Source organism: Besnoitia besnoiti, chromosome III, assembly GCF_002563875.1.
Source record: "Besnoitia besnoiti strain Bb-Ger1 chromosome III, whole genome shotgun sequence".
Classification (NCBI taxonomy): Eukaryota; Apicomplexa; class Conoidasida; order Eucoccidiorida; family Sarcocystidae; genus Besnoitia; species Besnoitia besnoiti.
Genome location: NC_042358.1, coordinates 1314412 through 1328244, shown reverse-complemented (window position 1 = coordinate 1328244; position 13833 = coordinate 1314412). Strand labels below are relative to the sequence as shown.

Here is a 13833-nt window from a genome sequence, read left to right as displayed (position 1 = left end):
GCTGAGGCTGGCGGTCTGCTTACGCTTTTTTAGCTTTGATACAACATGTATGTCTGGCATGCGTGTTGGCTTCACGAATGGGCTTCGACTTCTCAGTCGTATCTCTTTTGTTTGCTCTCTCTCTGCCCACGCCAGTGTAATGCTGAGTCGTCGGTTTATATTCGGGCGGGCGCGGATCGGCGCAGACGGAGCAGGTCCGCCCTATCGGTGCCTGCGGCGCCTGGCTCCTTTCTGCGCAACCCAAGAATGTCTTTTCTTCGATCGCGGCTTATCCGTAAATCTCCGCCGCGTTCCAGATAACGCCTCGGAGCCTCAGTGTCTCCAAAAATCGCCGCGACCGCGCGAGAGGGAAGGGGCGCGCGCAGGTAGGAGAGACGACCCGGCACAGGAAGGCATCGGTTAACGCCGCACACACCCGAGCCAGAGTCCGCGCAAGCCTAGCGAGTGTTAGAGAGACGTTTCGGAATTTCAGTCTAAAACAGAAAGGACTAGGCGGATCCAGAGACGCGAGAGAGAGGCAAGGCGTATAGGCGAGCGAGCAACGACTTCATCTGCAGGCTGCTTTGAAGAAGTGCGGTAACTTATAAGCAGCGATCAACGCGTCGGTGCGTGTAAATGCCGAAGTCGATAGAAAAGCCAGCCGACGCGTTCGAGAGGGTGTTTGAGTTCCACAAGCAGAAACCAGCTCACGTAAAGCTCACGCCAGAGATGTGCTTTCCAGAAGAGCAGGAACGCGCCCGACGGAGTGCAATAGGATGACGCAGACGCGACAGGGCAAAGCAACCAGCGGGCGCCGCGACAGAGACGGCGACAGGGAGATCTTCGGAAGGAGAGTCATTCTGATATCAATTGAGAATCACGGAAGGGCAGCGTGGGCGTTGCACACCATTTACGGTCTGTTGTAAAGACGAGGGATTCAGACCGGGCTCTCTCTCTCTCGCTTGGAGCTCGATGCGTGTGCTGTGTTTTTCCGTGTGCCGTGGGTTGCTTCGTGTTTTGTTTTTTGTCTTCGTAAAGTCACTCAGTGCGCGTTACATCTCCTCTCTCTCCTCACAGCTCTGTGTGTCTCCCAACGCGTCGTGCTGCAGCCTCCGCGTCCTCGTGAACCGAGCTTTCTCTCTGCGGCGTCTGCTTCGAGTCACCGGCTCTCCGTTCGTCGGGTGCATCTTTGGCCCGGTCTTTTCTCCTCGTTTGTTTCTCGACAAATTCCAGGTGCAGGTGAAGTAGCAAGACTTCGTTTGAGTCCACCTTGCCATCTGAAGGAAAAATAATGAAAACAGAAAAAAAGCGGAATTAGGCAGAGCGCGACGCGAAGCATCGAACCTCATGGCTGCCGAACATCACATGCATCTCTCTACATCGGTGCTTACGTGTGTATACTACCGCCGAAGATTCATGCCCATTAGTTGTCCTACGCACACACTTCAGGCGTATGTCCACAGTACCTACCAACGTATACGCCATTCTCCCTATATACAATTCCATATATAAGGAACCCATGCACTAAACGAGACGCAACGAACGGCGTACTGGCGTCTCCTTTTTCTCGCCAATTCGAAGGCGGACGTTCATGGCGTCCGTTCCGGGCGACGCAGGTAACGAGAGGTCGCGCAGCGCACGCCAATCTTCGCTTTCTCCAAGCCCTGATTCAGGTACGCCCAGAGACCCGCGGCGGCTGGCGAGTCTGAATCTGCGGCTTTCAGTTTTCTTCGGTCTCACCGAGGCCGAGTTCGCCGAATCCGAGGTGCGGCGGGATGTAGGCATGCATCGCGTCACCGGGCTTGAGCAGCCGGAGAGCCTCTTGCCACCCTGGAACCAGCTTGCCGAGTTGGACGACTGCGGCGTGTCCCTGCGAGGAAAAAAACAAACTGCTTGAATGAATCCGAAGTGGGCGCATGCCTCGTTCGCCGTGACCGGACAGCAAAGCTCTTAAAAGTATGTTATGCAAGATCTTTTCAGAGCCATTCACCATTTTGCATCTGCACTTTGTAGAAACCATGTAGAGATTAATTCACATTACATTCTATCTCTAAATCATAGGATGGTCGTCAGCTACGCCGGGGGTAACAGGTCAGATACTATTGGGAGTTTTACTTCTCGGATTGTATCAGCGCCTCCCTGTCGAGAAGCCGCACGTGCGACCGCGGCAGCGCCGTCCAAGAATCGGAGTCTGCTCACCCGCCTGAAGGTGTTTTCGAAGGTCTCGCCATTCAGCCGCTTGCCGATGTAATGCATGTGCACAACGTCCTCGGCGCTCCTAAACGCAGAGCGACAGCAGCGGAGGCCCGACGCGGCATCTAGGACCGCGAGCTCAAACAACCGGGTGCGGTAGGCTCGTCAGCCACGCATCCACGTCCACACAGCTATACACCCGGGGTCCTAGGCGCGGAAGACAAGCACACAGAGAGGCGCTGCACCTCCGGCGACACACCGAGGGCATATCTCCTTTCGTTAATGTCTTCGCATCGTTAACGGATTTCCCGCAGCGGGCCCCCATCTTCGCTCTCGACTGCGCATGCAGACAATTAACCCTACACGTGGCAGAATGCATCTCGTTTCTGAGTCTTTGCGTCTCGCCTTTGCTCTCAAGAAAACGGGTGCGTTGCGTTCTCTACTCTCAATCCGTACCCGTCTCCCCTGTCGACCTGGCTATGGCACGTCTCTTGGACCCGTACAGCGCTTTTTTTTTCAATTTTTGTCTCTCCCTCCGCTCCGAGCTGCGGGCGGAATCCCTGAGGCCTGCTGGGAGAGGCTTCACGTCGCTCACTCGGGGGACTCGGCGCGGGCGTCGCGCCTCTGTCCCAGCAGCCGGAACTGGAGCCCAGAGGCGGCTTCCTCGACGCCGAGCTGCTGGCGATTCCAGGCGAGGAACTCTCGGCTCAGCCGCAGATTTCTGGCCGCCTTGGTCTCGCTGGCGTCTCCAGGGCCCTCGTTGTCACGGAGTTCGCATGATCGCGGCGCGCAGAGGAAGCTCTCCAGCAGCCGCCCCGAGAGACACTCGCGCGAATTCAGGAACGCGGAGAGCCCCTCGCGCTCGGCGTTCAGAAGCGCCCGACACTCGCGCAGCATCTCCGAGACAGCGAGGTCGTCCGTGCGGTCTGCGGGGTGAACGACAAGAATCCAAAATCGTGGCAAACGAATGAGAGGGAGGCACCAGGGAACGCACGCCGCCACGGAGCTAAACACGCGCCAGATAAAGAGTCAAACGACTCGAAAGAAGAGCCGACTGCGGAAACGTAAAAAGCGTTCGCTTCCACAGACTCCGACGCCCCACGTGACTCAGCGGGCACACGTCCCTTCCTGTCCCTTTACCTATCTATCTGTTTATCTCTCTCTATATATGTTTATATAGTTGTCTCTCTACCTGGCTATATCTCAATCTATCTACAGAGATATGTCTACGTATCTATCTAGGTAGCTAGGTATCTCTCGTTCGCCAGTCTCGCGCGTGCCTCCGCTAGTGTTGACGCGTTTTCGAGGCCGGTGTCCTCTCTCGCAGTCAACACCCCGCGCCGAAGCCCGAGCGAGGATCGCATTCGCATGCATGCGTTCTGCCTTCACTTTAGCCTCCGTTAGCGACATCCGCCGGCGATTGGGTGTCTGTAGATCTTTGCTGCCTCGCGGTTGGTTCCCGTGCTTCCTACACCTGGAGAGATGAAGGTTTCAGCCAGGAGTTCCTGTCAGCCTGCGGGTCCTCCCTGCCGCAGAATCTTTGCTCGCTTTCCACCGCCCTGCCGCACGCCCGACTTGACTTTCTCCTCACCCCTTACCAGCGAAGGGTTTCCAGTAGCCGAACGTGCAGAGTGTGGAGGCGTCGAGAGCCGCGTCGACGGCGATGACCCGTCCGAAGCGGCTCCGTTTTTCGTTCTCAGTTCCTCGCCTGCGCGCGCCACGCCCTGCGGCGGAGGCCGAGACCTCGTGCGCCTCGCGCGCACTCGAGTCGCGACGAGAGTCATCCTTCGGCGCTGCGCTCTGCGCGTCGCGCTCGCGAGGCAATGCATCATTGTCCCGCCTGCGGGCAGGCGCACCGCGCGGGTCCCAGGCGTCCTGGTCTCCGCCGTCGCTGCCCTGCGCGGCATCGCCTGCAAGGTCAGCAAGAGGAGAAGGAGGCGGAGGACGCGACGCGCAGTCGCTGAGTCCACCAACGTCTCGCAGTCTCTCGCGAAGGAGCTCTGCAAGCGCCCGACACGCCTCGCAGGCCACAACGCTCTCGCGGTACTGCGCCCAGGCGAAGAGCTTCTTCTCAGGCGCACGCGTCTCCTCTTCTGCTTGTAAGGGCTCGAGCGAGAGCGCCAAGGGATCTGGTGGAGCCCATGCGGCTTCGACAGAGCCCACAGCTGCAGGGAGGAAGGCCAGGCTGCGCGGAAGGCGAGAAGGGGCGAAGGAAGAAGGCGAACTCCGAGGAGGAGAACCGGGAGCTGCAGCACACGCGAGTGAACCGGAGGTCGAGAGATGGGCTGGTTCGCTGCAAGACACGCGGGCGGACCTGGAGAGCGGAGGAGAGAAGGGCGCCGAAGCGAAGCCGAACAGGAACAGGAGCGAGAGAGAACGAGTGAGTGGGAAGAGAGGATAGAGAAGGCGCGAGGAGGCGCAGGAAAACCGACGGAAAGACGGCATTTTTGCTTTAGTTGCCCAAATCAAAGAATGCGGAAAACGTCGAGGAACGGTAGAAGGGGAAGCAGGCAAGGCTGCCAAGGGCGCGACGCCCGCGAAAAGAGAAAACAGGTCACGGATGGAGAGACATCTATACAAAAGAGAGTACTAGGTGGCGCCTTAGATATGTTTAATCTCCCAAAATACCTCAAAGAAAACCTCTAAAGGACTCGAAAAGAGAGGAATTGAACCAGACATGCGACGCGACAGAAGCGGTCCAGGTTCCTTCTTGTTCATCCTCTTCAGCCTTATTGCACACCGCCTCACAGCGGTCGCTCTCTCGCTCTGTCTCGGCGGGATTCGAGAAGTTGTCGGCTCCTGAGGGGAACGTACGAGATGCTGCAAACCTTCGTTAACGGAGAAATCGTCTCGAACACCACTAAGATAAGGGAGGTGCTTTTAAGAGAGCTCTCAGCTTCGGCGGTAAGCGCGCGCCGCTCCAACCTGCACGTGGGAGTCTTGTGCCGCAGCGTGGCTAGATGCTGCAGACGATATCTTTCCTCTCTACGGGGTCGCAGAGAGAAAGTGCCTGCTGACATCTGTGTCGTATGGCTGTGACTTTTTTGAAGAAAATAGACGAAGTGGAGTAGCCAGCCAAGAAAGTCCGAGGAAGTCATTTGGTGTGCGGCTGTGGCGAAGTGCACGTGACTTCGCGAACCGTCCTGTTCGCGTTCGCGATTTGAATCGTCCTCTCCTGTGGAAACGGGTATTAAATATCAATAAGAAAGATACCTAGCGGAGGAAAGAAAAAGTTGCGGAAAGAAGCTCGCGGGAGAATGCAAAATGTCATGAGGTAACTTGCAAGACACGCGTAGATGCGGACGAAGTGAACTTCTCAATTTTGACAAACGCGTGCATGCAGCAGCGCGCAAAAGAAATCGAGAAGAAAGCACAAGGAGTTGAGAAGGCTCAACGCAACGCCTCTGCTATTCTCTTTCTGCTTTCCTTCTATCACTTTCTATCTCACTTTCTCTTCTCGAGTCGCGTCGGTTCGCTCCAGTGCGCTGCCTCCATCTCTTCGTCCTCAGGCGTGTCTGGCCTTCGCCGCTTTTGCATTACCGCCGCGTTTGCTCTTCTCTCCTCCGCCGGGCTGTGGACTCCGCCTGTCCTCGCTCTTTTCTCTGTTCGTTTTCTTCCTGAGTCGCCCGCGGCCTCTCCTTCTCTCTTCAGAGCATAGCAGGCAGAGATATCTCTGGGAAAGGCCCTTGGGCGCGTGAGGCACGCGGAGGAGATACATCTTTCGAGAAGAGGAAACAGGCGCACGCGAGCAGGGGAGAACAAAGATTTTGCGAAAGAGAGACGGCAGCCAGGCAACCGCTGAAAAGACTACAACGCTCGCGAGACATGCGCGCGCGCGGTCTGCGGCCGTGGGCCCCGACGACGCGGTCGGGGCCCGCGCCTTGGGCTCCACGACCGTGTCTCCTCTCGGCCCCTTTGGTGGCGGTGGCGGGTCCTGCGGGTCTCCCTTGCCCCTCCACGGCGATGGGCTGGGAGGACGGGCGTATTAAAGATCAAGGCCACGCAGAATCGCAATCGGCTTCTTTCGGGCTTTCTCTGAAGAGTCTGGCTGTGCTTTTTGCAGCGTCCTCAGGTCTTCACATGCAGCAACGAGAGCGAGGAAAACCGGAGGCGAAAGGTCCCAAGGCATCCGAAAGGGCCCTTTTGTCCGGCTTGCGGAAACAGGGCCTCGAGCGCCGAATGCGTTTCTCGCTTTCTCTGTCTGCCTCTCCCTCGCGACCCTCTGCCTGTCCTCCCTATTCCTGCACATCGCACCCGCGTTCGCCTTCATTCCCTGCTCCCTCCTGTGCATCTTCTTTTTCGCCTCTTTGGCACGACTGCGCTCACTCTTCGTCGTCCGCTGGTCAGCGTCGCCTGCGCGCTGCCCTCTGCGCCAGCAGACCCCCTGAGGGCGAGCTCGACGCCCCTTCCGCTCAGCCTCCAGGAGGCGCGTCCTCTCCTCCTCACTCCGCTTCTCCAGCCCGCACCGCCCCCCGCGTCTCTTCTGCCTGGTCGCCCCTTTCTTACTTTCCCTCCTCTTCTTCCTCTTCGTCCTCTTCTTCGTCTTCGGCCTCTCCGTCGCCGTCTGCGTCAGCTGCTGCTCACGGCGACGCAAGTCTCTCTGCGGTGATTGAGAAGCTGATGCCGGCAGTCGTGAGAATCTACCGCGTGACTGGGGCCAAGGCGCCCGCGCGAGACAGCCGCCAGGCGCCGACGCGCGAGGCGGAGCCTGAGGCGCCTGGAGTTGTCAGCGTCCAGTACGCTGGATCCGGTTTCGTCTTCAAACCCGAAGGTGCGCAGCTTCAACCCGCGCGAGCGCGTATCTCTCTAAGGCGACGCACTAGAACTCCGATACGCTCGCGAAAGGAAGGGCCTACAGACGCGCATGTACTCAGCCGTGTGGAGCTCTGCATGCATTCGAAAATCTTTAGGAAATATATCTCTGTAAATATGTGTTTGCGAGGCTGTGCGTGGGCGTAGGCGCGCAGAGGAAATTGAGTTGAGGTGTCGCCGTCGCTTTCCCTCTCTGTGCGCGCGCACGCGGAGTGAGGCAGTACCACGCTTAAAGTTTTTGTAAACGCTAGATAAAAAGTTACACCAGTTACAGCGTCCGAGGAAGCATGGTTAGGAAGAGGATGTCCCTGTGCGTTCGGGCACTTGGATTCTTGAACTGAAATTCGTCTTCTTCGCCTAGCCACACGCGAAGAGAACTCGTGTTACGAAAACTCGGGTCAACAGCCTGCGACAGCAGATCGGCATGTCTCTGGGTGGCGTGTGTCTCTCTGCAGGCGTGATCGTCACGGCCGCGCATCTCTTTGGCGAAGAGGTAGGCGCTTTCGTCTTGCTTCGTCTCTGTATTTGGTGCTTTGCTGATGGCTCTTCCCGCTCTCGTTTCGCGGCATTCTGCTGTCGCAAGCGGCCTCGATCGTTCTCGGTTTCGCACGATCTGTCGGGCGCCTTGCCCGCAGCCAGATCGGGCGCTGCGTCGCACCCGTTTGTCTCTCTTGTGTCGCGCGCATGCAAGAACTGCAAGCACAGACGCACGCGTATTGGCGTGTACAGATGCCAACGCGTGCAGATGCCGAATCCATCAACATCCCCTGAGTTCAACCCGTTTTCGGACGCTGCATAAATAGATAGACAGATAGACAGACAGATAGATAGATAGATAGATAGATAGATAGATAGATAGATAGATAGATAGATAGATAGATAGATAGATGGATAGATAGAGGTGGAAAGAGATAGAGAGACATAGGTATATACGTATACTTGCGGTCACGCAAGGCGTATGTGTGCTGGTCGCGTCGCGAGGCCCCGCGTGGAGGGAAGCAACGAACGAGCGGCTGATGCACAAGGGGAAAGCGCGATTTGTCTGCGGGTGTTTGCGTCTTTGTCTGCAGGTCCCTGAGGACGGCGGCGGGTCGTTTCACGCGCCCGAAAGCGCCTCCGCGTTCGCCTCGCCTGGCGCAGTTCTAGCTCCGCCCTTGAATCCTCTGTCTCCTGCTTCTTTTTCGACGAATGTCTCTGCTGCCAGCAGAAGGGATGAAAAGGAGGAGACGCTCTATGTCGTGAAGCTGAACGACGGCCGACTCTTCGTCGGCGAACTCCGCGGCAAAGACGAACGTGCGTGGACTTCTTCCCAGTCTTTGTTATTTCCATACCGGTGGAAAGGGCCTTCTCCTTCCGCTTGGTTCGCGAGCGGCTTTCGTCAGAGCCTCAGCCTCCACGGCCGGCTCTTTTCCGCGTTTGCTGGGCGCTCGACGTACTCCATCCCCGGTGCTTTCCTGTGCCTTCGCATTCTTCTGTCCATACAGGGTCTACGGTTTCCTACTTCCTCCGTTCCGCGTCGCGAGCCGCCGGCTCGCGGCTTTTTCTCTCCCCGCGTCGTCGCTCTATGCAGCATGGAGGGACTCGTGCGGAGTGTGTCGGCTGTGTGTGCTCAGGCTCCGACGTCGCAGTGCTTCGCCTACGGGCGCCACAGGGGCAGCCTCTTCGCCTGCCGGCCGTCCGACCGCGCTCGCCGAAGACACGTGAGCAAGCGCGCGCGAGGTAGCGCTCCGCGAGCTGGAATCGTGGCAACCGGAGGAGCTGCGTTGCAACCCAACGGTTCCCGCAGAGACATAGGCCCGTCGGGCTCCGTCTCGCACGACCTGGCTGCGACGCAGCGGAGTTCTGCGGTTGGAGAAAGACGACTGATGCGTTCAACTGAATCGCACAGAATGCGCTGCGCAGCGCGCTGGCGCAGCTGTCTCGTGCCACGCCTGCGCAGAAGGACAAACAGGATAGAGCCAGGATGCCCAAGACCGGCGCCCAGGAGCTGTCGCCTGTCTTCAGCGGTGTCGCCTTAGTACGCGCGCGTCGCTCAGCGCCTCACGGTTCTGTGTTGATCGCGTTTCTCGTCTTTGTGGTGCTGCCCTTCTCAGACTCCGCGCGGCCTGCTGCGGTGCCGGAGAGCCTCTTCCGCCCCCGAGTAGGCGAGCCCGTGGCGGCCGTCGGGACAACCTACGTGAGTGCAAACTGACGCGCTGCAGGGGTCGACGCCGGCAGCAGAGCCTAGTCAAGATGGGACATATTGTGGAACTGGAACCCGATGTTCAGTGTGCTTAATGTAGCAAACAAAAGGGCCGGTCTGTGTGACTCTGTCGGCTAGTGGTGGCGTAGTCGAGTCGGCGTGACCCCCCCACGACTACCTTCTACACGCGTGAGGCGGAAACGGGGATGCCGTCGTGTGTGCGTGCGTTTGGAGGGCTCATGCATGTGTGAAAGAGTTTGCGGTCTCGGTTTTTTGGCGCCGTGCCCGCAGAGCTGTTTGCTTCTTGTCGCGGACTGGAGTCGGCTCGTGTATATGTGTAGAGGAAGGAAACCCAGGAACGCGCTCTATTCGGCTGTCCTCGTGAAGGCAGCGCGTCATGCCTGGACGCTCTAGCCTTCTCATGGGCTCACGGCGGGGGCGTTTGGGCTGTGTTCTTTTTCCCTTTGCGTGGAGACGAGTGCGCAGCCTCATTCACAAAAAACGTCTCTCCATCCTCGCGTCTATTTTGAGGCGTTCGAGCCCGTCGCTTCAGCAGAGCGCCCCAGCGAGTGTCCTGCCCCCTGTGGGACGTTCCCTCATGTTTTACATTTGTTTTCTGCGTTTAGTACGGCGACGAGCCCGTCGGTGTCTGCGGGATCGCGAGCCAGCCGTCGCAGTCCTTCTCCTCTCTGGCGGCGGGCACCAGTGTGCGATTCATTCAGCTGGGGGTCATCACGCTTCCAGGTATGACGAGAAAGTAAAAACTAGAACTCACTCGAGCGCGAAGATTCCTGCAACGGAGGCGGGAAGCAGGATCGACGAGGTGGCGAGGGTTCGTTCGCTTCTCGTTTTTCAGGCATGTCTGGCTCGCCGGTCGCAGACGTGAACGGCCAGGTCGTTGGCATGGTAGTCAAAAAGTTTCAGGACTACGGGTACGCGCCGGTGCAAGCGACCGGAAAACGAGGAGACTCTGAAGAGAAAACGGAGGAGACAGACGAAAGTGGGACGACCCGAGGCAAGAGAAAAAGCGAGACGCGGAAGGGGAACGACTCGCGAAACCTCCCTCAGAGACACTTAGTAGAAGTAGCAAGCCGATGTGGAGGCTTGTGGAACAAATGCAACGGAAATACCTGCACCTAGGCCGGCGTTCATGCGTGAAAGGGTATTTGTAAAAAACACTTCTAAGACTATTTATGAAACGCCATCCAAAGCTTGAGCTGAAGAAAACTCCAAATTGCTTACTCGCGAATGAAATACATTATATTTTATACTATAGACGTCCCGCTCTTCTGCAGCTGACGCCGTCCTTGTTTCGTTCTCTGCAGCCTTGCACTTCCCATCCACTTTGTCGCAGCTGTCGCCGAACAACTGGATGTCTCAGGCCAGTACCGCGCGCCTTCTCTCGGTAAGGCGAGCCGAGTTGAGACACACAGGAGCGTAAAAAGAGGAAGGCTGAAGCTGCGAAGCGAGCAGCGCCAGCATGGCTCTTGCCTGTTGAGCCTCTGCGGTGCCTTCTGTCCTCTTCATCTCTCTCGCAAATCTAATTCTAGAGTCTCTTTCGGATTCGTCCTGCACATGCCTGCGTCTAACACTTGCAGATCGTTATTCGCACTCACGTACGTGGCAGTCTTCAGGCTCGTCTCTTACATGCATATAAGTGCGTTTGTGGACAGAATGTGCGAGGCTGATGCATGACAGGAGGGTTAGACTGTCGTGTCGTCTGCGCTTGCGTTTTCGTCGGGGCGACGGAGTTCTTTTTGCGTGGCCGCTGCGTTCGCCTTCAGGTCTAGTTTTTCACAGTCCCAAAAGCGCTGCGGAGATCGGTGCTTTCGCCCTGGCAGCCGGCGAGGACGCGCCCGTCCCGGTGCCCGACGAACGTGAGCACGTCGCCGGAAAAACGGAACTGAAGAGTGGCAGATCGCACTGAAGGGAGCTGCACGCGCGCCAGGGTGGCAGGGTGGCGACATGAATAAAAAAAGCGAGGCGCCGAAGGGGCAGCGCACGCGCCTCTCTGCATAGGCGCGAGACGCGCGGACAGCTGCGTGCTCACAACAGTCCTGCAGGCACGAAGGCGCCCTGAGAGGCAGTAGACAACCGCGCGTCGGAAGATCATGGGATTTGCTCTACAGCGTCTCCGATGCAAAAGCCCTAGCATATATGCGACTCTGCAGCGTCGCGAGGAGGAGGCCAGAGCGCTGCACGCGGTTTCATGTGTGCGACGGCGAACGGATACACACGAGGTCGAGTCGCCCTGAGCGATGCGCCTTCGAGGCTCTCTGGATTAGGCCCCCGGTGTGTGTTTGAAGAGCAGGCGCGAGACGTTTGCTTTTCTGTTATGCAGGCCGGCCGCCGCTGCGCGTCGAGTACGTTGTCCCTGAGAGCGCGGCTGCGAAGGCGGGGCTGCAGCAAGGCGACGTCGTCGTTGCGGTGGAGGGCTGCCCCGTGACGCATCTGCACGACGTGAGCGAGGAACTAAGAAACAAAAATAAGGGCGGAAAACGCAGACACAGGCGGTGGTTTGTCGCCCGTCCACAGAACCCCGAGCCTCGTGTCCAGGTCTTGTTTCGTGTTTGTGAGGCCGCGAAGAGGGGGCAAGGCGGACACGCGGTCGACACTCCTGCCGACGTTCGCCTGAACCCTAAACCCTAACCCAACTCCTGAGTCCCCCTCAGACGCACGCGCGTAGAGTCCGATTGATACCGTGCATTCGTTGTTGAGCGCAATCTGGTTTCTCAGAAGGTGCGCGCGGCGGCAGTGTGCCCCGCGGCACCTCGCGACGCCTTGAGAGAAAAAGGAAGAGGATGTGCGTCTTCCCGAGCTGCCTGTGAAGGGACTGGGGGCGCGCGGTTCGCGGGCTCGTCCCCTGCGTTCGCCCGGGGCTCGGTTGAGGCATCAACCTGAGACAAATATAGTCATCTCTCTTTGTCTCTCACTGTCATGTTTTTTCAGCTGTTTGACTTTGTTCTGAGCCGATCTCCGGGTGACGGCATCGAACTGGAGATCGCCCGAGGCGGGACCCGACGCGCTGCCCAGGTGAGCCAAGGTGAATTCTGGCTCAGACTCGCGTAATTGAGGTCCCGTGTTTCCACGGTTTTCGCAGTTTGTGCGGCGGCGTTCACTTCTCAGGTTGCAGGCCAGCGCCGCGCTCGAGCCCCAAGGTGTAACTCTGTAGACTGCACCGAGAGAGTGTGTCTAAAAATTGCCCTGTTTTGGGGGGTCGATGCAGAGCACTGCCTGAGATCGGCGAGCCAAAGTTTTGATTCTCTTTTCCAAGCGCGGCGGTCGCGTGTCTTCATGGGCATGTCTCCCTGTCCCGATCGCTTCTTTCTTGAAACAAATGTGTGTTTTTCTCGTGGTTTCTGAGTTGTCTGGCTGGTGCGTGAGCTCGAACTGTTTCCCCTTTCCTCATCCTTGTGTCTGGTAGGTGCCGTGCCTACCGCGTATGAAAAGGCACCAAGTGAATTGCGCTGTTTCTCGTCGAGTTTTGCTACTTTCGTCTCGCCTCGTATGCGTTGGTATCGCGATTTTATTCTCGACTCGATCTTGGCTCTCGCGAGCTGTGCTCATCGTCATCTGCGGCCTGATGTGGATTTTTGTGACTGCTTTCCATAGGTTGTGCTGGCCCCGGCGCGGACGCCGTGACCTTGAGCTCGTGACTCGCCAAATGTGGAGTGGAGGGTTGGTCTCCGCCTAGGCCTTTCCCGAGCGTCGCGCGCTGTCACATTCTGCTTCGGCGCAGCCGGTCGATTTGCGTTGTCTCTGAGTCCATAGCGGAATGCACTTTTCAAACATATCGACTTTTCCTTCAACGCTGAATGTGAAATATCCCCATTTCCACACATGTAGATAGATGTGCCGTCCCCGAAGTATCCGGTGCGGCCGAGGTGTCAGGGGGCCTCGCGCCGTTGACTCGTTTCAGACGCCGGTTGTCTGGAAACGCGAAATGCCGGCGGACGTGGTACCTCCGTCCCAAGGCGAAGACTAGACAGGCGGCTCATGCGTGTCGCACCCGAGGAGGGAGACCGGCTGCTTGTGACTTTGCCTCCGGCGGGCGGCAGGCGCCTGGGCGCACATGCGCGCAGAATGCAGCGTAGCGAGGACTTCGCGTATCTGCGCCGGCAACTTCACTTTCTTATACGTTCCTTCACACACAGCTGCATGCAAACGCGCCTACCGAGCAGGCAGACACGTGGACTCGCACACGCACGCAAGTACACAGATCTATACATGCATAGGCGAATGGGAAATGCATGCATATGTATATATATATATATATATATATACACGCATGGGGTCGATCGCTGTCTTTGCAAGCATCTGCGTTAGACATTCAAGTAAAGCACAGCAGTTAAGAAAGCGGCGGCGGGAGGGCCTCCCTGCAGAGATGAAAAGCCGGAAGAATTGGATGCCGGGGCGTAGAGAAACGCGATCATCTGTCCACGGTGGAGGCGCCCTCTGTCCCGATCCGCTGCGGGCATGCAACACAGGCCCAGTTCGCTGTGTAGCGCGCTTTAGAGGCCGTCCCCAGCCATGAAAATCCGAACTTGGGGTGTTTAGGGTACGCACTGCGAGTCTCACCCTCTCTAGGCGCATGCTTCAGCTCGACCGGACGGTATGCTTGTCTCACAGCAGACATCTGCCGTCATTCAGACTTGTGTGCACGCAGA

General features: G+C 57.9%; 2 protein-coding genes across 2 annotated transcripts; one reads left to right on the top strand and one right to left on the bottom strand.

Moving 5' to 3' along the window:
• Positions 1-1050: 1050 nt before the first annotated feature.
• On the bottom strand, positions 1051-4617 carry BESB_045020 (peptidyl-prolyl cis-trans isomerase, FKBP-type domain-containing protein; the record flags this gene model as incomplete). The annotated part of the gene is made up of 5 exons (XM_029362953.1): positions 1051-1256; positions 1720-1849; positions 2179-2257; positions 2768-3098; positions 3771-4617. The coding sequence occupies 5 exons, from the start codon at positions 4615-4617 to the stop codon at positions 1051-1053; spliced, it is 1593 nt and encodes a 530-aa protein (XP_029220319.1).
• Positions 4618-5997: 1380 nt separating this feature from the next.
• BESB_045010 (uncharacterized protein) lies at positions 5998-12808 on the top strand (the record flags this gene model as incomplete). The annotated part of the gene is made up of 12 exons (XM_029362952.1): positions 5998-6943; positions 7440-7477; positions 8055-8277; positions 8598-8684; positions 9078-9160; positions 9793-9910; positions 10023-10098; positions 10492-10571; positions 10951-11043; positions 11508-11626; positions 12116-12199; positions 12779-12808. The coding sequence occupies 12 exons, from the start codon at positions 5998-6000 to the stop codon at positions 12806-12808; spliced, it is 1977 nt and encodes a 658-aa protein (XP_029220318.1).
• Between the last annotated feature and the right edge of the window lie 1025 nt (positions 12809-13833).